Source organism: Brienomyrus brachyistius, chromosome 23 (assembly GCF_023856365.1).
Source record: "Brienomyrus brachyistius isolate T26 chromosome 23, BBRACH_0.4, whole genome shotgun sequence".
Classification (NCBI taxonomy): domain Eukaryota; kingdom Metazoa; phylum Chordata; class Actinopteri; order Osteoglossiformes; family Mormyridae; genus Brienomyrus; species Brienomyrus brachyistius.
Window position 1 is genome coordinate 18,545,952 of NC_064555.1, and position 25,141 is coordinate 18,571,092.

At 41.9% G+C, this 25,141-nt stretch overlaps 1 protein-coding gene across 1 annotated transcript; it reads left to right on the plus strand.

The window, feature by feature from the left end:
- Positions 1-1,667: 1,667 nt before the first annotated feature.
- LOC125718672 (ETS domain-containing transcription factor ERF-like) lies at positions 1,668-25,024 on the plus strand. The gene is made up of 5 exons (XM_048992633.1): positions 1,668-2,228; positions 17,950-18,184; positions 20,133-20,248; positions 20,544-21,412; positions 21,564-25,024. Exons 1-5 carry the CDS (start codon positions 2,207-2,209, stop codon positions 22,068-22,070), a joined length of 1,749 nt encoding a protein of 582 aa, XP_048848590.1. The 5' UTR covers positions 1,668-2,206; the 3' UTR covers positions 22,071-25,024.
- The last annotated feature ends 117 nt before the right edge of the window (positions 25,025-25,141 follow it).

The following is a 25,141-nucleotide window of genomic DNA, read 5'->3' on the forward strand; positions in this document are numbered from 1 at the left end:
CTGCCCACAACTGCAAGCCCCGATCATTGAAGCAATGGGAAGGTGTGGGGTGACAAAAGCCACAACCCAGCCACAGGACAGAAGCACACAGGGCCAACAGAAGAGAAAGAGGTGTCAGATCTGCCCAAGTAATAAAGATCGCAAAGTCAGCAATAGGTGTGGGAAGTGCAATGTGCCTGTGTGCAATGATCACAGCCAGAAACAGGTAGTCTGTCACAACTGCATGCAGTGAGGAGACAAGAAGGCAAAACAGGGACTATCACATCAAAAGCTTCAGCAAACACCGACACTTACCTGCAAGAGAATAGAAAAGAGAAAGGAACTGTCAATGACCGGACATTTACCCACATACACATAATGAATGTTCACATTGTTCTGTTGCTGTTCTGTGCAGTATTCGTTTTTTAATTATCAAAATGTTTAAAATCTGTAATAAAGTGGAAAATAATAAAATTTCAAACATGAAATCATTCTTGTGTGGTCCAGAATGTAATACAGACTATAGTACAATTCATTATTCGTAACCAAAATGTCAAAAAATGGCATGAAACACATTGAGTTTTATAAGTGGGTCAAAAATGACCCACTTATGGAAGAGTGTAGGGTCATATGACTCATGCATCCTAGGGTTAACCGCGAGACCTATATGATAGTCAACCCAGACAACCACTAACAATTAAATCAGGAACGTTTGCTTCTACTGAATACAACGGAGATATCACTGTCGTGTGTTATAAAGCAGGGTTATTAAGCACTTCAGAACCTCCTGGTGTTAGGAACCTCCTCAGTGACTGAATGATGTTTATGTTAAGATAAATTACATTTTCTTTCTTTCTCTCTTTCACAAATCTTTAAAAATGAATGCATATTACATGTGTAACGCTTATTTGCAGAACATTTTACGAAAATAATGGTTTAAATGTTTCAAAGAAATGCTTCTCAGAAATAGCATAATATTTATTACTTAATAATAAATCATTTAATACTTAAATGATTCACAGGCATATAGTTTGCTCCTGAAAGGATCAACATTGCCGAAATGCATGTGTTTTGATTAATTTCATTATTTAGCCGTCTTATCGGCTGCAGATTTAATACCGGCTGCATATCCTTTTCAATATTCATTATTCTTATGACGGTGACCTTCATCGCGAAAATTATGAGGAACATTGTTATTTTTTAATACTACCATATGTCAAGACACACCATGTTATAAATACGGATTATTGCAAAATTGCGTTATACGGTCCAGTTGCTGGTGACGGGCAGTTCAGGGGAAATAAGAAACGTTAATAAAATGTATAAATGAAATACTGTATGACGCAAACGAAAATATCTAGGAAATAACTAAGTCAACTGTGCAAATAAATCATGCAAACTTACATGTGGACCTACACGCTATGAGTTTTAATGTACGTGCACGCTGTTTTCAAATATAGACAGTCGATTTAAAAATATTCAGACCTGGGAAAATATATATATATATAACCTTTGAACAAACGGTGGAAGCGACTTGACTTCCCATGTCGACAGCCACGAGTATTACGCGTCAAAGTTGGCGGTCTCCAAGGCGACGCCTCGCGCTGCAGTGACGCCAACCCGGTTCACTGCGAGTGGGCGTGATCAGCACCCCCCCCCCCCTCGAGTCCGCGTGGGCGGCCCCGTGCAGCATAGAGTGCGAAACGCGACACCCGAGAAAGAGAAAAAAGAAACGGGGGGAGAAACTGAGGGCAGGGATCGCTGAGAACTGGAGAAAGTCTGGGGGAAACAGAGAATAAAAACTGACCAGTTCTTGAAATTTAGACCGCGTGATGTTGTGAGTGGGGGAAATACTTTGAGTGGTAGCTGAAATGCTACTCTACACTGGGAAAGCGAGTAATGGCCAAGATAGAAGAGACGTCTCTCTTAGTTTGAAGCCGTCCACCGGGACTCTTCCTTACACCTGGAGTTTGACAAGACTCGGCCGCATTTAACGCCCCGGTGACCGGAAGAAAGTAAGTCGCCACTGCCGTGCAAACTCAGAAGAAGCGGGGTACAAGCGGTGTGCGAAGCAGTGTACCGTGGAAGTACTTCACGGTGGAGTGAAGAGACCGAGGGAAAGTAACAAAGAAGCGCAAAGAAACTTTGCGATTGTTGAACTGACGCGCTAACGACAGGAGGGACCACAAGACACAGGGAGGCCGGCTCTACCTTCCTGAGAACCACAATGAAAACACAGGGGGACGCTGGTAAGTGGTACCGAGCAGAAAGTACCGACGCTGCCTGACGTTTCGCGCAGGATGTTTGAGAAATACATGCAGTGAGCGGCGACTGTGTAGCCCGGTGGAGGATGTTCTCACAAAGCCCGTTATAGAAGCGTCGGTAGCTGTTTGGTTTTCGCTAACTAACTTGTCAAACGCTGCCCCCTGGGAACACTGGGCTCGGTTCGTGAATCCTGAGGTTTCCCGGCCCTGGAGTGGTGGGGAGAAATAGGGGTATTTCAGAACTTTGGGATAGGAAAACAGCTCGAAAATTAGATGTGATCGTACATGGATAAACTCAAGATGCTAACTACTAGTTTGTCGGAAAGTCGTTTCCAGGTTAGTTAGCTAGATAGTTGTGTGTAAAGGAGTGTACTGCTTACGGAATCTAACACTCAGTTGTTACTAGTTCAGGTGCTCGACAGGTCTGTTTATAAGATATCTGTCCGCGGAATACTGATCTTTTCGTGTTGAGGGCTAACTCATGATTGTAGGTTACACTTAATATTATGAGAATTCTTTTGACTAAGTTGTGTGTCTGATGGGAGAAATACTTAACTCCAGTTTGACGGGCTGTTTTCCCGTCAGTTGAGGTCACACAGACAAAAGCCGGAGAGTCACATGTCACTTAAATACGCAGGTACTAATTAAGAAACAAACTTTGAGTTGCAAAAACTGACTTTTGGGTTAACTTGTTCTCGAATTAGTAATGCATTTTCAGTGAATTGCATTTATTTTGTGTTGTTCAGAGAATACTCCGGTGTGATATGCTCGAGATGTGTCTTACTGTGCATGTTGTGTAACATTGTCTTGCTCGGTAGCCAGCTAAACTTGTTTGTAATTGTCTTGATGCGGAGCGGGGGTCCCCTTTGAAGTGCTCAACCGCAAACGAGTTCTGGGATCTCTTGACGTTTTCTTTCAAACATAATTACATTCTGATTTCTGCTTGGGGCCAATACAACTTTAAATCTTTATTCATACTAATGGTGATTTAGAAATCTATTAAAACACGCTTGATACTTTGGCAAATTCGTGAACGAGCTAAATGGCAAAAATACCAACTAAATTAAAACTCCATGATGATTGATTTTAAAGGGTTAGAAACAACTCTGAATTGAATAAGCACCCTGTTTAACGTACACCCTGTTAGTAAATTTGTTCACGGTTGCGCTTGCATATTGTTTTATTCGCACTTTCGCTGCCCGCAAACACATTTTCACAGAAATTAACACCTTTGTTTTAAGACATGGCTGGTGTACTTCTGTTCATTACGTCTTTTCGCAGGTATATGGCTTATCTACATCTAGGTTATTTAATTTCTTCTGTACTCCAAATACACGTCAGTTATAGAAAAAAAATATTCAGAATTAAGTAACACAACGAAGAAACACTTTATACATCACTCGCTTGACTGATGCAGTCATAGGCACCAATCACAGTAACTTCTAAGATTACCGTTAATAGTACAAACGGTAACCAGCGGACGATATTACGTGGTGGCGCGACGATGTCCTCTGTTTAGTTGTTTGTTGTCGTTGACCTTTTTTCTTTTATGTTTGGACTGTTTTTATGCATCTATGATAAATTATTTTGCGTTACTTCATCTAAAAATCTTTCCGTGAATAGTTAAATGTAAAACAGTAATAAATACTTTTGTTTTTGATTCTCGAGGTTACGATTGGATAAAGCATTTTTGGCTTGAAATTTATACTATAATGCCAAGGTTACTTTATTATATAGTAATAAGGAATGTTACCCAAGATGCCGTCGTTTTTACTGTATTATCTGGGTAGAAACCCATCCATAATTTTCTCATACTGTGCCTCTTGTTTCTATGGACATTGTATGTGTGTGCGCGCGCGCGCGTTTTGATTATTCTTTATGTGGGATTGGGAGGAAATGGTCTGCAGTGACTAGAAGCACAGTATGTTATGTAGCAACTAAGGTAGTCACGCTAAAATGAAATGAAACGAGAGCAGGGCCAGACCATGGATCTGGTGCCCTAAGAGCCTTTGGGGGGGGGGTATGATCTTAGGAATATTAAGATGTAAATATCATGGCTAAAAGAAAAATCTGCTGAATTATGTGGGCTTATTCACCTACTTGTATTTTTTTACATGGATATAATGAAGCCAGACAGTGTGTTCTGTCATCGTGTGGCAATGCCTAATTTGGCAAACCCAGTATTTCAGGATTTTGATGTTCTAGAAACTGTCTTCTCACCTACAGTTAATCATGCAAAAAGTCTTTATGAAACTCTGGTTTGTGTTGTGGTTAATTACACATGATGAAGAATGAATTGAATCTATGTAGCGGGGTTCAGAGGAATCTGATGTCTGAACATGGAATTGATTAAGTGTTATGAGAGATTCTGCTTTTTATGTATCCAAGTTTTTATTAGTTACAGATGAATTGCATAGCTATAAAACTTAAAAAAATACTTAAACATCAAGTTGATTGACATAAGGGAAATGTGTATTTAATCATATGCTCCAAATTAATGTTTCGTTCAGTGGGCAATATTTTAATAAGAGGTTCCTGGCAATATTGGTGATGGTTTGTTTTTTAAAAAATTAAATAATATTTCTGTCAAATATGAATTTGCATTGAATTTTAAGTTCATTATGGGTATATATTTAAGTCATGGAGGCTGCCATCTGAAATGATTCATTACAATGTTCTTTTATATCTGTGGTAGTACATTTGGGCAGTATTACTGTAATATGGTATAATGTATGGATGGTATGATGGTGTGAAAAATTAGACACCACCCAAGTCTATGTGGTAGGATAATTCTCTCTACAGTTTTATTTTTAAATGAGTACTTGAAAATATCTGAATAAAGGTTTCAAATTACTGGGGATACAGTTTTGGTATAGTTGACATTCCAGCTTGCTAATGACCTTTAGTAGCATCACTGCCCATCTGTCATCTTATTTTGAAAGCTTTCCCGGGGTCTATAGTTTAAGAATAGACTGTTTATGGAATTTTATAATAACTTGACCTGAAAATTGCACCTTCCCACAAAATTGATGCTGTTTCAAATTTCTTTCTTCTCAAAAGCTTGAGATTGGCAGTTTTGCATTTTTAGCTGTTGTGGTAGGCTAACAGGAGCTCTGAAATTCACACTGCTGAGTTGTACATAGGGCAGTATGTTCAGGGAAGACATTCATAAATGATCAAATGAGACATAAGTAGAAATATGTAAGGCTGTTGAATTAAAAATACAGATAAAAGCTGCTTTGTTTATGGTTGGATGGAAAAAGAAGCTGAAGATGACTTGTGGGTCATATTAACCTCTATATGCATTAACTGTAACTCTCAATTGTTAATAATAAAGCCAGTCCAACCAGTTTGTTGAGAAATTCTACAGACCCGCTTAGAATTGGTGCGGGTGTTCTAACTGGTAGCTTTTAGTAAAGCTCAGCTTGCTTTCTTATAGCAAGCAGGGTTCTGCTTATAAGCATACAAGCAAGATAACTTATAAGTACATGCACCAAATATCAACCAGCTAATCTGCATAATAATGTTTTGGTAAGTTTGTAGTCTAAAATAATGCAGCTATCACCACTCTGACAGGACAGCTGTTGTACCCAATAAAATTGGTCTAACCTGAATGGGTTCAGTGAAAGAATTGTACAAATTGGAATAATATGCAGATTTTTCACTTTGTCACACAATACTGAGTAAGGATGAGATGCATTTCTCGTTGGTAGGTTTGCATTTTGTGGGATTATGTTAAAGGTCTGAGAATTATTTGTATATTTTATGTTTTCCAAAAAAGTGTTTTTTTATTTTGTTGTATGTGCTAGTTCCAGGGGCCAATTCAATAAAAAGTTAATTTCTTTCTTGCTTTTGTTTTGTTTTTATATGGCAGAAAACTTGAATACCTTATATATGTCTTTGCAGAATAAACAGAAATGCAAGTCACATCTGTAGGACTAAAGGCTGACTTGTACTGCACAGAGCTTATGCCGCAGCCTACACAAGTGGCCTGTGCCGTTGTGAGCTTTTATATGTAGGTGCTGGTGTGTCTGTATCACTCTGCAATTACACCGGCCAAAATGCTAGTTAGCTGAGCGCAGTGGTTTTATGTTTTGCTAAAACATTTTTACTCCATTATAGGAAAAAAATAACTTTAGCAAGCTTTGTCTTTTTAGTGATTGTTCCTTACAGTGGCTTACTGCCACTGCTTTTGCATGAGCTCTGCATGCACTGCCCAAGCCAATCATTATCATTTTCATTCTTGCTGTTTAAATCAGACAGGTTTTTAAGAAATTTTGAACAAATTCTTTGCTTGAAAAATCTCACAAAATTTATTGCCAAAAAAATCACATTATGATATCTGAAATTTTCCAGTGTCATTTAGCTCCAGTGTGAACGGCTGCATCAGTTTAATTTTTTTAATAACGTGAGCGGCTGCAACCACGGCAAAAACAGCAGGCTAGCAACAAGCTAAACACAACTTGTTCCACGGTAAAATAGCTTCAGCTGGGAACAAACAACAAAAAAACATTTGCGTAGGAGGATGTGCGATGCTACCAAGTGAACCAATCACAGTTGTTGTGGTGTGCGTCGCTGCAACGTGTAGTTACATTTCTGGGGAGGTGCGCTTCAGGCTATTGCTTACGGTATGTGGCTACACCGTACCTATGGCGTCGATTTGACGCAGAAGTGTAAGTCGGCCTCGGGCCCATTATGAACTCATTGGGTCATAAATGAACTTCCCTCTGACATTTGCCACATGAAGAAATGAAGATTAGCTACCGTTTTCCTTTTCCTATCCCTGGTTTGGTTGGCTCTGTGGGTAGCACTGTTGTCCCTTTACTATCTGTAGGTGTGTGGAGTTTGTGAGCTCCCTGTATTGCATGGCTTTCCTCTGGGTACTCTGGTTTCCTCTTGCAGTCTAAAGACAAGCAGTTATGAAGTTGGTATCTCTGAATTTCCCACTGAGTATGATAGTTTGCGTGATCTTGTGTATGTATCTTAATCTTAAGTATTTTGACTCACCAGTACCATTTAATATTTTATATTTAATTTCATTTTTAATTTTTATTTTATTTCAGTTAGAGATGCACCGATTTTGTATTGGCCAACTATCGGTATCATCCGATACAGCAACAATAGGCCATCAGTTGATGGTTAAAAATGAGCTGATATTTGCTGCTGATAATTCCTTTTAAAATTGTGACCCATATTGCTTTGCAAACCTGTTTACTAAACAGTTAGACAAATGTCTGCTATCTGGGATTATTTTAATGTAGTTAGAAATGCATCTTGCAAACATTGCTCTGCTAAAATTTTATAAGCATAATCTACCAAAAAACATTGAACGCAAGAAATTTGATTGCTCACTTTAAGGCGAGAGTGAAGAGTGTGAAGAGTTTCTGAAAAACAAATTTGTTCCAACAAAGAAGGCTGCAGTACTGCCGAATAACGCTAGTCTGTCATTAATGTAGGCATTTGATAGCATAAATATATCAGATGTACACAATAGAGTGCTCTGGGACTGTTTTCTTACCAAAAAAAGAAATGTTTTTTCATATTTTTGGAATGTAATTTCTTAATTTTTTAATTTGGGTGGAATGTCCCTTTTGAACTTAAGCAGAACCTCCCAAACAATTGGTATCGGTATCTGTATCATTTCAGTTTTTCAAATAATTGGCTATTGGTATTTGCCAGAAATTTCCTTATCAGTGCAAGACTAATTTTAGTATTTGTGCTGGTCTGGCCAATGGTTCAGGACAGTTTTTGAGCCATGGGTAAATGGAGGTGTCTGTCTTATGGTTGACTTTGATATCTCTATGATAAGTTGTGTGATAGTGTAACAGGTACATTTTTATTCATTTCATATCGAGCTGGCATTTATCAAACCAAGAAAAGTAAAAATGTGTATAAAAACTGTTTTAACACATTTGTGATGGGAGTGAGGTGTGTGTGTGTATGTGTGTGTGTGTGTATGTATGTATGTATGTATGTACTATTACACACAGATGCTTCTCTTTTTACGAATGGGATGCATTCAGAACGGCCGTTCATAACCTGAAATGTTCCGGAAGTCGTCATTCAACATCGTTTAAGGGTATACACCAGTACAAAGATCTAGCATGCTGGGAGTTCGCACGCTACGTTGCTGCGCGGCAGGAGTAGCGGCCAGAAATCGTACTAGGCGGAATTGGCGTGCAAAAAACAAATTAATGTTGCGGAAAGGAAACGGGAGCCCAGTGAACACAATTTGGACTTGCAGTCCTCTTCGTTTGTATGTCTGAAAGTTCGTAAGTTGAAAGTTCGTAAGTAGAGGAGCGTCTGTATATACGTATAATTTTTTAAATAGAATTTTTAAATAACACATGGTTGTTTTGGGGCATCCATTCTCAGGTACTTTTTTACACTTTTTTTACAGAAATGTTTTTTTACACTGGTTTTGTTTCCCTTGTCCCTTAACATTTCCTTATAATTGTTATATTAGTCAGTATGAAATCTAAGGAAAGCCCTGTGAATCATGTAATACAGTAAGCAGTTGGGATTACAACACTCTTTGTTTGTAGGGTTGGGCCCCACTTGTCTTTCTCCTGCTGTCACCACTTTCTGATTGAGTGTTCACACATAGGGAAGGGCACGGTGGTGGAGAGGGTGTGTGTGTGTGTGTGTGTGTGTGTGTGTGTGTGTGTGTGCCTGCAAGCTCACACAGTGCAGTGGCCCGGCTCTGCTGACTCCTTGTTCCTCCCTGGCATGATCTCAGAGTTCTGCTGACTCCACACATGTGTCTGTTCCTCAGACCACAGCAGCACTGTGATAATTACGTGTTGTGGCAACTGTCTTGAAGGAGTAATCAGTTGTGCCTCAAATTTCGACTCTTAAATCATGTTTCTAACAAGTGATTCCAGTATGTTGATATGAGGTCTACATATATTACGGCTTATTAGTGTTAAAAACTGTTCTGGAGAGCCCAGAACTCCCAGTAGGAATTCATGAAAGGTATCTGGAACATTAATCATTTTTTTTTTAGAAAATTACATGTGCATTTCAGCTAGAATGTGCACAGTTTTATGGTGATAACATACAGCCCATTCTCTTCGCATTTCTGCTTGTGATTTTGAGCACATTTTCAGTTCTTACTGTACATTGTAGAGCAGCTTTGGAGTCAACAGCTACTGTTTTGCAGGACCAGGCATGTCCAGTGGGCTTATGAGAACATTGGTGGTTGCTTGTGCCCCTGCTGAAGCCAGAGTTCTCCTTCCCAGTGCTGCACAGCTACAGGGTGTGGCAGGTCCTTGGCATGTGTTAGTTTTTCTCATAGTTCTCTAGACCTGCTGCCAACAGCCGACTTGCTGAATCCTCTGTTCTTTGAATGAGCCAAATTGAAGGGCAGGGTTCTATTCAGTTAATGAAAGCACATCCAAAATGCTAAGTGTATAACAGCTAAGTTAGGCAGAGCTTTGATGGCACCATTTTGTACATAAACAATTTATACGACCCAAAGTTTTTTTCCTCTACAATAAACTAAACTAAATTTCTTTAGAATTTTTCTTTTTTTGCTCTGATCAGTGAATATGCTAATGTACCCCCAAGTACAGATATTGTAAAGAATTATACCTTTATCTATTTACCAATACAAGGCAATTTGTGACTTTGGCATCACTGCAACATAACTAGTGTGAGATGTTTACCTTGCAATCTTTAGAAGCTTCATTACACTTGGTGAGTAAAGCCATTGGGGTTCTTGGTAGGAAAACACCCAAGAAATGAAAAGAAAAAAAAAAACCTTAAAAAAATGTGTGTCTGTGTGTGTGTGTGTGTGTGTGTGTGTGTGTGTGTGTGTGTATATATGTATGTGTATATATGTATGTATATATATAATGTAAGTTGCATGATAAACTCTTGTGTTAAACTGGATGTTGTTTGGGTTCAGTTTATGCATTCCAATTTTTACATACTGCTTTTTAGATGCCAGAATAGTATATGTGGTGAAATTAATTTGTTTCTGTATGTCTCTCTGCATGCTGACACATACACACATTATATTTTTTGTCATTTTAACTAACCTTGATTAATAATAATAGTACACATACATTATAAAAATTCATCTTGAGAAATGACTTGTTGCTCCAAGCCCTTCACTGTTTTAGTAACTCAAAAAGAGTAATTTTGGCTTTCCTACAAGCTACAGCTGTAGCTGTTTTAGTAAATATATGTTTAATTCACATGCCAAAATTAAAAATGGTGATGCAAAATTTTATTTTTTTAATTTGTTCAATTCAAACGGAATGACTTTGTCCCTTTACTGGGAAGCTGGGGATCCTGTGAGTGTTTTGAATATCTGGAAATTTTAGTTCGTAATGTGTTCTTATTAAGCTATGTTGGTTAAAAGGGTTTCTGTCATTAAGAGCATCTTATGTCTCTCTTGTGCTACGTAGACCACCTGCAGGGGGGTTGGTTGATGACTGGGTAAATGTTTTGATTTGTTTGCGGATCATCAATTTCCGGTGCTTCTCTTGTGCCTTCTGAGACATACGCATGCACCTGTTTCCTATGTCATCTCAGCATGTTCACAGCTTTCTGCTTGTAGTGCTTTAGGGCTGGAACAAATGAACTGTAAAGGAAACCTTAAAATCTATAGTCTTTAAAGGAATATTAAAATAATGTTTTTAAACTTAAGTTTTGAAGATTTAGCAGTTCATTCATTGACCGTCATTGTCGCTTTTGTTGCATTATGCATATTACAATTCTGTGCAGTGCTTCCTCCAGTTGTCTGCTTTGAGCTGTTTAGTTGTCTCATCCTTATTGGTGCACACTCTCAAGATTCAGTCTTTACCTTCCGAATATGCAGTTTCTTTATACTTTTAGGATGCACTATTTTTACTGTAGGCAGAGATTGCTTATGTAATGATAACTATATGTAGTTCAAATATGCCTGTACAACTTCAAGGGTGGGCAACATTTATTTAACAGCTGCTTTCATCCTAGGCATATTTTCCAGTGAAGGCTGATTTGATCAAGAACCCAATTTTCCCACAATTTGTCTTGCAATCCATGATTAGCCAGCACCAAAGACATTGACACTTATCCAGTCTCGGTTATAACTTTATCAAAGTGTCTGCAGATTCTATACACCTTCTACTGTAAGGTTGGTGTCATCAGCATTTCAAATATTAAAGGCTTAGAAAAAAATCCACCTCAGTGAAGTGGCTTCATGTCACACTGAAAAAAATATGAAAAATCCAATCTTTCATTGAAATAAATTTATTCAAATAAAAATAATGAAATCGTATGTAAGTCAGTACACTTCTCCCTCATTTGATGTGCGTTCTCTTATCTTTCCCCTGTTGATGGATGACTAAGGGAATTTGGCCTCTGCGTCACCTCATGTTTGTACTCCAGTTAATCAGGAAGTCATGATCACCGCTTGAAGCTTCCTACTCACTCCAATCAACTCAGCATGGGAAACGTTTCAGTTACATTATATTCACTGAAATTTCCAGGGGTGCCAATAATTGTGGCACATGTGTTTTTGTTGAAAAGAATTATATTTTTACATTTTTTTAGTGTGAGATGAAGCTACTTCACCGAAAGGTGGATTTTTTTCCTGACCCTCTACAAATTTTTACAAGGCGTGGAGGGCACTGTATTGATGTATCAAATCTGTATATCAATTGTCTTCAAGTCCACATTCTGTTATATTTTGTGAATGTTGAAGTACAGTACTGCGTAAAACCTTTTAAGGATATTTCTCTGGAGTGAAACTGTGTATTTGCTCAAAAAAACGCTGTGCAAATTATCAATAACACTATAAAAAATATCCAGTTTCTTCTTCTGTTATCCCAAAGGTTACTGATATCTTGCTGGATAGCTAGATGAGCACTGCTTTGGTTCCCAAACCTCTCCTCAAGGACACCATAGTCATTACATGTATTAAGTAAATTTTACCACCAGCTCAGTTTGTCAATTAATTTTGTTGGTTAAATTACCCGAAATGAGGTATGGATTAGCCAAACATGGTGGGGTAGTGGTCAAGTTTATATATTTTTTAATTATTTTTTTTTCTTTTTTTCTTTTTTACTTGTTTTTGTTGTCATTTTAATGTTTGTATGATGGAAGATACTGTTGTGCTGTAGGGACGAGCCAAGAGGACACATTTAGCTGCAACATGCTATCCAAGCTTAAAGGTGAGGAAAAGCTTGTGGACGATCAGCAGCTGGCCTCGCAGCAGCTGCTGTGGAGCCCTGTGTAAAGCTCGTGGCTAAGTAGTGTGCCATACCAAAGCATAATGTCTTCCTTTGTAAAGCAGGCTAAAACTTGAGTTCACAGAATTCTGACACTTTATTACCAAGACATACAAACATCCGAATTGCTTGTGGTTTGCTGCCAAACATTAAGTATAAGACAAATTTCAGGACATATGGAGAAACACTTCATGGAGCATATATGTGTAAAACTAAGAATTTAATAGAAACTGCAGATTAACAAAAGATAAATTTACACAATTAATGATTAAAGCTCTACTCTTGGTTCGTTATTCTAGTTGTATCACCAGGTTGGGTGAGAACCAACATTGATGCATCGAGCTAAGAATACCATTCTGAGCTGAGGCTTTGTTGGCAAGGAAGTAATCTATGTATTCTTCCAGATTTAGTCCAGCTGAGTCAGGTTTAACTGTGTTAACCTTTAAAAGTCAATCAGTATTCTGAGGGCTGAGCTGCTTCTACAGCCACTTTGCAGGTTTACTTGTACATCCTTCGGTGGGAAATCTATGCCAGTTTGGCTCACTGCTGGATCACTGCTACCTCCTGCTTCCATGCCCTTTCCCACACTAGGCTCAAATTTGTGCTCTGTGGGACTTCCGTGTTCTGCTTTCTTGTTGCTGCACACTGTAATCTGTGGTAAAGACAGTGGGGGCTGAACGTGGAGAGATGGGGCATTACTGAAATTAGTGGAGCAGTACTATGCTCTTTGAGAGCTTCTTATGATGCATTGTTTTATGGTCCAAGTAATGCCCTGTATTTGGGCAACAGCAGGAGAATGTTGTGCGACTCAGCAGGTTATGGACACTGCTTGTGATGAGAAGGTTGCCAGTTCAAATCCCAGAGTTAGCAGAGTGATTCCATGGTTATGCCCTTGATCAAGGCCCTTAACCCCCAATTACTTTAGGGACTGCATGACCCTGCTTTCAGTTGTATGTCGCTTTTGGACAAAAGCATCTGTTAAAAATGGATTCTTGTCATGAGTGGCATCTCTTTTTCTTGCTTCACGTGAAAGGAAGATCAGAAAAGTCTAATGAACTTCAGTAGGCCTCTGTAACAAGGTGGGTGCATGTCATACATATTTTGTGCCCGAGTAAATTATTTTTTAACACTAACATTATTGTATGAAATGTGAGTATATTTTCAGTACATTGAAACAATACCGTTTTGGCATTTTTTGTGTCTTAAAGTCCAAAAATGACAGGTGGTACAACCATCCAAACATAAGAAAACTATTAAAATTGGTAATTAAAAAAAATTAATTGGACCTAATTGGGTTTTGGAGGAGGCTTTTGTTGTAAATTAATTTTAGAAAGCAGTAGACAGGATGTTACATCATAATGAAAATCTTAAATACCTTCATTGTGGACTAATAATGCTAATTATAAATGCAAAAAAACAGATTAAAGAATTAAAGATGTCTCATGCATTGTACACACTAAAACGATTAGGCTGCTTTATGAAGCTACTTTTTATTTTGAGAAAGTGTACAGTTGTAATTTTTTGGTTGTGCCGCCTGATATTTATCAGGTCATGAAAACTTATTATTTGCGCATCTGCAATGCTGCACAAAGGACAGGTAGTGTATAATAACCCCTGTATTCTGCAGGGTGTAAGTGTGCAGCGTAGATGTTTTCGTAATCCTGTGTGCTGTAGCAGACTACTATGATATGCTTTATGCTTGAGTTGCAGGATGTTTTATATTGTTATATTTAAATGTAAAAAAGTAGTTCAGTATGTTTTTGATTCATCGTCATTCATTGATTGAACATATTACCACAATTCAGATGAGATTAGATGTAGAGATGGGTAGCCCAGTCTAATTTTTTGGACATTTTTTTGGCCAAATCAGTGGGAGACTTTTCACCTTTGAAAATGCATTTGATTTTTCCAGTGGCCCAGAACTTGTATTCTACCTGATCCGTGCTTAATTTTATATTGTCTGTCTGGGAACTGGTTTTTGTAGCTGTAGTTCATGTCTGCAGCCCAGATATTAAGTTTTGGAGAATCTGTGAAATAGTTTTGATTTACTCTTTCTTCTACCTGATCAGTAAAGCCTACGTGCAATCACAAGTTTTATCATGTTCATATCACATTATTAAAGGGTCATTGATATCAGTGTATTCTGCAGCTGTACAGCTGTGATGTTTGGCAGTACTATAGTGTTATGAGAACTGGAGGAATGCATTTTTCAATGTGGAAAGCATTTTTCAATGTCCACTTAAAGGCATGCCACTTAGCTGAATCGCTCTGGCTTAAGTTCTGATTTAGTTTTTTTTTTAACTGCAAGTCCTGTTATGTTTCCTGTTATCATTGTGCTTTTTTATTGTGATTTTGTTTGATGTTTTAATTAAGCCGTATTTAGTAGTCAACATTCCATTTAACAGTTGCCTTTTTATGCATTAGGCAGCTATATCTAATAAGCCTAAACAGACTGACAGACTGAGTACTACTTTGGGGTGCAGAGATTATTAATGTACTTCAAAGTGCATGCCATAATGGCAGCCTTTTCTGCAAGGCACACCCAGCCAAGAAGTAAGTGAAAAGCATGCAAAGTTTAGATGATAGCGATGTCCTCATTGTGGCAGAATGTCATTTGACGGCAGTCTCCTGTGTCTGTGTCTGCCTCTGGGCCTCTCGCTGTTCTCATCCACTTCCTTGGAGACAGCGAGCCCTTTAACGCAAACGTGCTGAATTGTTCTGTACCTTTTCAATGGCCAGGAATGCCTGGAATCTCAGCCTGGAGTCTCTTAGCTGCTACAACATGTAGGGTGACCTGCATGTGTTTCCTATTATCATTTTTTACACTGTCTAATTTTTTTATTTTTGTATTTGGGTCAAACGTCCCAGAGTGTGGTGTCTGCAGCATGTCTTTGTTAGTGTGCCTTGCCCATAAGGAGAAGTTTGCAGAGAAGATCAACTGCATGGCGTAGTCTAGAAAGGAAGAATACTCCATAGAGAAGAAAGCAACACAACCTGTTGCTACCCCCCCCACCCCCCCACATACTGTCACCAGGTCTATTTCAGTCCTTGCTCGGGGTTTGAAAGGATTAATTATTATATTTATTTTTCTGTATGTTTCTGGAGCTTATTTTTAGTGCTGAAGTGTCTGGTTGCTAGGCGACATGTGAGTGTGGAGAGTGAGCAGGATAGTCGGAGAACAGAGGAGAGAAGTGTTCGCGTGGTGGAGTCCGTGCCGACACAGGGCAGGCAGGCAGCTTTATCTGCTGGATCACTGTGCTTTGGGGGCTGTTCTAAGTCCCTCGATTATTGCATAGTCTCATTTAGTTTTCTGAGTTGTTTGCATTTCCACTTACGTCTCGGTCCCCTTCTATTATGAGATCAGTGCCCTGTTTTGCGTTGCCTTTGACCAATGACAGTGCCATGCCTGTTGCTCCTGCTCTTGTGTATATTTCTCCGCTTGTTGTTTGGAGTCTGTTTGGAGAAAAGGATATTTATACATGCCTTGTTTTGTGTCAAAGCAAATGTCCCGGTGGCCTTGCCTGTTGTTTTCATGTAGAGGAGCCTATTCGCTTCCTTTCATGCTCCAGTGACGTGTGAAGGCAGCTGTTTCCCTTCAGCAGGTGTGTGCAGAGGCACTTCTCAGGTGAAGGACGCGTGAGCCAAGGCTCTGCCTGACATCCCCATCTTGTTGTTCTCTGATGCTGTTGTGCATGTGTTCAGCCAATTTATATGTAGGGCAATTGTCTGAGGCTGACCTCACTGGTCAAACAAAATGGCAGTGGACCCTTCTCTAGACCCTTCTTGTCCTTGTTGTTCATTGCGCAGTGATTCTAAACGCCGAACATATGGGATTTCCCCTTCACATCGAAAGCTGTGTATTTGTGTTTAGTGGCCCAATCAGCTTGATTTCCACACGCTATCTCCATGGGCACAATCACTCGCTCACCTACTCAGTTGTGCCTCTAGAAACGGTGGATCTCAAAACCATGGAGGGTAATGGCCAGCTTTGAATCTCCTGTTTTTACACTCTTTTACACTATTACTCATGTTGTATCAAGAGTTGATATTACTCTTGCAAGGCATTTCAAAAACCACAAAATACAAAAAAATACTTATCTTTTAGTATCTTCGAGTCGCATTTTTTTACACGTTTGGCCACTACCCCTATATGCTAAAGGATAAACTACAAACAAATTTGTAAGTTACACTTCTTGAACACACACACAAACATGGACGCATGTTTGCATTCATATCTTTGTGGAGACCTTCCATTCATTTGTATGGGCATAACCCTGTAGCCTGGATGAAGAGCAGAGTTACCCTTATACACAGCTAGCAAAGCCAAAGGTCAGACACTGGGCAGCAACACAGGCCTGAAATATAGAAAAAGTGTTGGATATGGCAGGCCCAAAATGACATTAAATAGTACAAATAAAGAGTTTGACTGAGGTCTGACACAGCCTGCTAAAATCAGTCCATTTCCTGTGATGTAAGGTTAAATGTAAATGGTTCTTTTGTGTGTTGTGAGTCTGCCTAAGCATAGATCAACAAAACCAGTGAGTACTGTTAAAATACTGAGGCTGGGGGGGTTCTAAATGCTTCTTGGTCTGTTCATCTGCTGCTGAATTGAGCCTTACGTTTTTCTTTTTACTGTCTGTCTTTCCTTCACAGTGCTAGTGTCAGTGTTTAGGGCGTTGATGTTTTTGGAGATGTTTTCCCATGACTGCAATGCTTTCAGTGCATGGCATTTAGATTTTACCCTCGGGCTGTTTGAACTGCATGCCCCCTTCAGATCTCATCTTGCCCTGCAGGGCAGCAGACTTGACAGGCCACTTCCTTCCAGTCTCCCTGTCAGTCTCAACATAAAACTGTCAGGTCTCAGTATATCAAGTTAAATTTGCAAAAGGAATGGTAAAGCATATCACCAGTGCCCTCCTTATGCTGCCCCCTTTGATCAAGCTCTGTTCACTGGGTGTACTCTCTTCTTTCTCACACACGCGCACGCACACACATGTTGGTGTACCTATCTAAACGGGGACCGTCCATTCATTCACACCCTTAACCTCTACCCATCCCTAACCTTAACCATAAGTAACCAACCCAAATACTAGACCTTTGGCATTTTTACTTTTTTGATTGCATTCACGGATTTGTATAAAACTAAGGTTATCCAAATGGGGACCTGAAAATCCCCAAGAGTAGGGAAATTTCAGGTTTTACTACACTTTGGGGATGTTTTGGTCCCCAAATGTGATCTATGCAAGTGCAGACACACACACATACGCGACCACTGCCAACCTACCCTTATTGCATTTGTGGCCTGTGAACAAAACTGCAGCTGTTTTGCCACATGAGATCCCGTGTGACCTCTGGATTAGGTTATATGTGCAGGGCCTCGCTCCAGCTAATCGCCTGTCGGGTAGGTTCCTGGCATTTGGGCACATGGCTACCCCTCCAGTGACCTGTGCTGGGGGTGTTGATCTCCCGGCTTCTCTCCCCCTAAGGCTTCACCCTGCCAGACTGGGCCTGCAAGGCCGAATCCAGCCCAGGTTCACGGCAGGTCCAGCTGTGGCACTTTATTCTGGAGCTGCTTCGCAAGGAGGAGTACCAGGATGTGATAGCCTGGCAGGGTGACTACGGCGAGTTCGTCATCAAGGACCCTGAGGAGATGGCACGGCTGTGGGGGGCGCGCAAGTGCAAGCCACAGATGAATTACGACAAGCTGAGCCGCGCACTCAGGTATGTGCCCAGTGGGAGGCAATATGTCACTAATCCCAGTTTTTTGTAATCTACACCCTATGTGTTCTGCCTGACAAAGTGGAAGATTATCACTGGTACTCCTATGACTAGGATTGACTGGAGTTTTAGTGTCTGGGGCACTACTGGACAGCTCGGTAACACTGAATATGCTGGGGAGGGCACATGCAGAGCTGTGTGTGTCTGTCCTGTGCCCAGAATAAGGGCCTCATTCTAACAGAGGCGGTGACACAGAGCATGACTCACTCTCATGGTTCCCAGCTCACCCTCTCACAATGGGCCCAGTGTAGCCAGTCTGCTGTCCTGCTGAGCACTGCACAGCCGGCCTGTATGGTGCCCTCATGTGGGTGTGGCTTCTGCAGAGCATGGGCAGCATGGGCTGATGCTCACAATTCACTGTGTATCAAATTTCATCTTAGAATTATGTGAAAGCAGTGTTAAAATGCCTTTCTCCTGCTTGCTTTCTGGAAAATTCAGAGGTGAAGATTAGCATACCAGTCAGACCTAGGAGAGCATAATGAAAGAGCCAGGTCTGTAATTGGTGGTTTCTCTCCTCCACCAACTGCGTCTAGTAAAATATTCTTATGAGACAAAAAGACAGCAGTATCTGCCATTTAAGACCAGCCTTGACAGAGTGCTGTGAGATGTATAGGTACAGAAATGTGTGACAATAGGTCTACATCTGAAGTGAAATGCATTGCTTTGTAAATGTCCAAAATTTAAACCATTGTTTCTTAGCCATTTTAGTTAATAATATCTGGCATTGAGCTGTTTATAAAAATAGTGATCTTGTTAAACTTGTGTGATGTGGTTTATCTCTGCTGGGTCAGTTGTAAGTGTTGCAAGTCAATAACATGAGAACCGCTTCAGCATGGACTCTCTAGTAGTGTGTGACCTACTGTGTTGGTGGGACAGACAGTCACACATATGTACCTCATTTATTTTCCTGCTCATAAATATTTAGACACTCAGGGGAAAACGGGCTGTAAATGCCTTGGTAAGTGCTTCAGGCTGGATGACCTCTGGGGACTTTGTTTTCAGACTTGAAGTACAAAAATCCAATTCACACCATGTGTTTGCAAGTGCCAGTGTAGACAGTGAGTAGATTAGTATACGAAACTACAGCACAGCAAAGTTAAAATTAATGCTGATATTTGATGATGCTGATATTTGATGGCAAAGTTTGTGAGGAAGAAGTAACGTTATAACAGTGTGTTTGAGACTTGGGAAAACAATTCCCTGCTAACTGCAACAGCAAGTGGCTCAGTGGGTGGAGCTGTAGCCTCTCATCTTTAGGGGTGTAAATTCTGAGAGAGGGAGAGAGGGAGAGAGGGAGAGAGGGAGAGAGGGAGAGAGGGAGAGAGGGAGAGATGGAATGGACCGGCACCCTGCGCTACCTGAAATGTGTTGGATGAGTGATTGATTATGGGAGATTGGTGGATGTACGTGTGGATATCCTGATGAACTGGGCAGGTTCACTGTCAGAAGAAATGAGGAAGAAGATAAAATCCTTTTCAGAAGTATGACTCCTTTAAGATGACATTTGAATGTGTTTTGTTAAGACACAAACCAAACTCACCTACGATTTACTGTCATACGCTTTTATATGCAAAAATGATTTATTTCAGCATTTACAGAATGGGTGTTAGCAGTGATCAGGTTAAAGTAATGGTGATATCTGAATAGATGTCTCGACAGGTACTGGGCCGTAATGCTGCCTATTGTTTGTAGACTGACTAAACATGGTCCATAGCCTTCCATTCTGGAGCTGAACATGCTACCATAGTGTTTTAGTGGTGCCAGTATAGCTCTTTATGGTATTCCTGTGCTGTGGCTGCAATCAGCCGAACTTGCTTTCATTCCTTTTAACAATAGAAGTGCATATATGTGTTCAAAGTAACTGTGAAGCCTATGTGCTTGGAATCCACAGGTATTACTATAACAAGAGGATTCTGCACAAGACCAAAGGGAAGAGATTCACATACAAGTTCAACTTCAACAAGCTGGTGCTTGTAAACTATCCCTTTGTTGACATGGGTGCTGCAGGTAAACATAAAGGTTTTCTCATCTGTCATGTGGTGCTAGAGGCAGTCCCTGTACCATGCATTGAAAAACAATCCCTACTTTTGAAGCAGTTGTGTTTCTTATACCCTTTTTTGTATAAATATATTAAAAACCTTGAGGCTGAGGAGCTTCCACCTTTCCTTCTCTGCCTTCTAATGTGGTGAGATTATAGCTGTGTTCCTGTATCCAGTGTTGTTTCACAGTGATGGTAGTGATGGCTCAGTCCACCAGTGAAGCTCTGTGATTGCACTGTGCTGACAGCTCCGTATCTCCGCAGGCCGCGGAATTCCTCAGAGTGCCCCGCCGGTGCCCTCGGGGGCAGGAACCCACTTCCGCTTCCCCCTGGTCCCGCCAGTGGAGACGCTGTCCCCTAGCGAGGCCCCCCGCAGCCCCGGCTCTGCCAGCACGCTGGGGGCTCTCTCCCGCCGCATGGCCCGTGGGTCCGTCAGTGACTGCAGCGATGGCACATCTGTTCACTCAGAGCTGGAGGAAGGCGGAGTGGGTGACGAGCGAGGCTTCCGGGCCATCCTGCCATCCCGCCTCCCTCCCGATTCGTTCCTTAGGGTGTACGGGCCCCCCCCAAACCCCTCACTCCCTCGCACGATCCAGCCTCCCCGAGTTCACCCAGAGCCGCTGTCCCCCTTCCCAGTGTCCCCCCACCCCGGACTCTCTCCAGTCCTGTCACTGACACCCTCCTCTCACCTGTACACGCCTTCGCCGTCTCTTAGCCCCCTGATGGGCTCTCGCTTCTCCTTCAGCCCTGAGGACATGCAGCGCTATCTGCAGGCTCACACGCAGAGCGTTTATAACTATCACCTGAGCCCTCGCGCCTTCCTGCACTACTCCAGCCTGCTGATCCCACAGCCACAGCGGCGAGACAAAGGCCCGGGCCCCATGCTCGGTGACCGGGGTCTCACCGGCCCCCACCCGGTCCTGCCTCAGGCCCATGGTCGCTCGACACAGGCAGCTGAGGACTCTCACCTCTTCCCCTTTGAGTTCAAGCTTCAACCACCACCATTGGGGCGCAAACAGCGAGAAGGGCATGCCCCACACAGGCCCGCCACCAATGGCATGGGCCCCGGTTCCAGGTCGATTCCTGGCTCCTCCAACTCCTCGAGCAGCATAGATAGGCTGCCTAAGATCAAGGTGAGCCAAGCATGTGAAAATCTGATGATGCACCATGTGCACAAGGCATCCTGCTCTATGTCTCCATGCTGCTTCGGCTTCAGTGGCTGACAGAGGGCAGCGTGGACACACCACTGGTTTAATGGGGTTTTTTTTGTTTGTTTTTTTAAAGGTGGAACATATCTCTGACGTAGAATCAGAGGAGGAGGTGGAGGTGACCGACATCAGTGAGGAGGAGAAAGAAGCAGAAAAGGAGCGGGACCTGCCTTCATCCCCAGAGACACAGCCCGACGGCAGCCCCACGCCGCAACCGTCTGAAGACGACTCTGATGAGGATGTGTTCAAGACTCCTGTGACTCCCCCATCACCTCTCCCCAGTCACTCATCTCTCTGGCCTTCAAGCTCCGCCCCAACGGAGCGTCCCGCAGGTGGGAGCACAAAGTGCATCCCCCTGAAACTGCGCTTCAAGCGGCGCTGGAGTGAGGACCAGCGGCTGGAAGCTGATGGTGGTGGTGTTGGTGAGGCCGACGACAAGAAGGTGCGTGCGGAGAAGGGGAAGGGAGACTGGCAGCAGCATGGGAGCTGCGGCCTGCAGAGCCCCCCTCCCCCAAGCCAGCGCCGGGCGAGTGCTGAACTGCAGCGTGCCACAGCCCAGCTCTCCCTGGGGGGCGATTGCTGAGTGTCCCACTGCACAGGCACTGCCAGCTGTTGCGGGTTACAGGACAGGAGCATCTCTGTGGCCTTACAGGCTCCGTCCTGCCCTGTCTGACAGCGCCCCCTCTGGCCACCCCTTGCCATTCACCCAACAGAGCTGTTCCAAGATGTGTGACGACGACTGGCTGAATGCGGAATGTTCGGATGCCCTTGGATCGCACCCAACTTGCTTGCATTCTGATAGGCTGGGATTGTAATCTTTTGGCAACTATTGGAACCAGTGTTGATTTTTCAAGTGCCTATTATAAACTAAACTTGTATACTTGCAGCGAATAAGGTGTTTTAGGTTTGCTATTCCTGGACACTTGGGTCAACTGACAGACTTCACAGACGACTATGATCTTGATGTCTTTGTTTCTTGGGGAAAACGCTTCATCAATGGAAAACAAAAGCTGCAGTCTGTGGGTCCATGTGTGTCTGTCTTGTACCGGATCCAGGCTCTGGATTATGATTGGGTTTGGCGCTGGATTAGCTGTGTTACTGGCCTTTCCAGTTGGCACGCGGTTGCTGGTCTCTCCCACCAGCACACGTGGTGCATTCCTAAAGCCTATAGTGTGGAAGGTGATGGAGATTTGCAGAAGATGGTCTCTTTTGGGTTTGTGCTGTTCTCTTTATAAGAGACAAACATGATGTGTTTTAATGGGTGTCAGGCTGCACCCTCCATCTGCCTTTTGTCCTGCTCTCTTTGTTCCTTTTGGTGAGATGAACATCTGATTTCACACACCACCTTTTCTCTTTCTCCACACATTTACCTTTTTTCTTTTATTCACCGCTGACGGCAAGAGAGAAATTCATCGTTCCCAGTTACCTGGAAAACACCAAAGGATGTCTAATCAACACTAATATAGGCCTTACACAAATAATTTAATCCTGTTTTTGCTTTTTGTCTCGTAATTAGAAATGAGCTGGTTGTCTCTGTATTACACTGATGTTCTGAGTTGTTTTTTATTAAAGCAGGTAAGGGACTGGCTTAAGGAAACTGCTTTCTTGAGATTACAGTAACTTTAGATATTAGTGTTTTTTGGAAACTGCACCTGTACATTCTACCTTATCACATCTAGTCGACATAAGTTCTCGGCTTTTGCTTCTGCTGTTTGAGACTTCGTGCCATCACCAATCACAGATCAGCAATATCCTAACCTGATTCTGGGAATTGCAGTCCAACCGGTTATGTCAGATGAGGCCACATCCAGAGGTAATTTGTAATTATGTTTACATACGTGGATTGGGACCTTGCATGCGACCCGAATCAGACTTGGCTAAATCCTATGTATCACAGCCTTTGTGTAGGTGGTCTGCAAAAGACAGCTAGTCAAGTCAACTAATGGCACGTGATTCATAGTTGGAGTCGTAGGTTATCTGATAATCTGCTATCTGAGTTAATGGTGGTTAATAGGTTAATCACAGTGAATCCAGTCCATTGAAATATAAGCCATTTAAAGTGATTTCCATTCCCATTTCATTGAGAAATGGCCAAGTCCAAGATGAGATCCAGACGATGCCACACGCTGCCTTTTTGGCCTTTATATGGCTCATGTGAATTTAAGGGAAATCACAACATCAGACACCAGCTATACATTTTATATATAATGTGTATAATATATGATGATTAGTGATTTAGAATAATTCCATTTAAGTTTCAGGACTCACCCCAAGTAAACATGGAGGGAGTTTGATTTTATTCTTAAAGTATTTTACAAGAAATAGAAACTGACCTTTTTTTTGTTTGTAAAATAGAGAAGCAAATGCTGAAAGATCCCAGATTGTGCAGCTTTACCGAAATGCCTTATTGAGAGTTTGTACCTGTCGGATGGACCCGCAGTCCCAGCATGCCTCTGGCTCTGCCCCCACCTGAAGACCATCAGAGTCGCGGCAAACTAAACTCCAAACATTTCCCCAGTTATGATGTCGGTCAGGGGAGTGGTGAAGCAGATCAACATGGGAAATTAGAACATGGAGTCGAGTCTGAAATGTCACTCCTCACTTGTCCCATGGTCTGTGTGAGGCAGGCAATCTGAAGTGCGTAGAGGTACCTCCGGTGTGGGGAGTGTGCTGGCCTAGGATGTTGGAGTAGGAGTGCGTCCTGTACGGGTGAGTATGCTGGTTGAGTGCGTCACAGGAGAGTGTCCTGTACGGGGAGCGCACTGGCTGAGTGCGTCACAGGAGAGCGTCCTGTATGGGAAGTGCACTGGCTGAGTGCATCACAGGAGAGCGTCCTGTATGGGAAGTGCACTGGCTGAATGCATTTGCCATCCTTGCCTCCGGTTCGGTTTCCACCGGAGGCCTTTTTGTTCACTAAGGACTGTGATGAGTCTCTAGTGATGTCTGCATGGATGCAACAGACACAGCTGTAAACAGTCAGTTTATGTACTGAGTCTGCGCAGTCGCAGCCACTTTCTGCATAGGTGAGAGCTCGCAGTGGCAGTGATGGCACCATGCAGTATTACGGCTGTCCATTAATGGTCTTCTTGCATCTTTCTCACCAGGCTTGTAGCTTTTTTGCCATTTGGTTGTGGACATGATTTTTATGTTCTCTCCCTGTCTCTCACCACAGTTTTCTAGCCACTCCTCCCACCTTTCAGGAGTATCTTTCGTATTTACATTTCCTTTGAGAACTTCACTGTACACACTGTTGGGGAAGGACCTTGGTGGGGGGGGTGGGGTGGGAGGTATGCTTGTTGTATGTTGATATTCATTTTGAAATGCTCTTTTGTTCTTGTATGCTGTGTATTTAGGGGATATTAATCATTTTAAGAGAAATAATTTTACTGTTAATATTTGTCCCTACAGCCCACTTCTCAGTGATTACATGGCTCAGTGGATGGGGGGCATTTTTAGGATGTTCCAGTGAATGTTAATGCTCCCTTACACTCCCTCTTCCCAAATGTAATTAAATTGTAATCAGGGTTAAAAAGTCAATTTCATTTTTTAATTTTCATTTTCTGTTATAGCCACACCTACACTTTCAAGACAGACGTTATTCCACAGTTATTCGATTGCATTTGTGAGCCGTGCTCATGACCTACAAGCTGTGTT

What these genes read in the sequence shown, in the direction of transcription:
- LOC125718672 (XM_048992633.1), top strand. Translation starts at nt 2,207, where the DNA reads ATGAAAACACAGGGGGACGCTG. An exon ending in TGTTGACATGGGTGCTGCAG is followed by an intron (nt 20,249 to 20,543) that starts GTAAACATAAAG and finishes GTATCTCCGCAG; the next exon opens with GCCGCGGAATTCCTCAGAGT. An exon ending in ATAGGCTGCCTAAGATCAAG is followed by an intron (nt 21,413 to 21,563) that starts GTGAGCCAAGCA and finishes GTTTTTTTAAAG; the next exon opens with GTGGAACATATCTCTGACGT.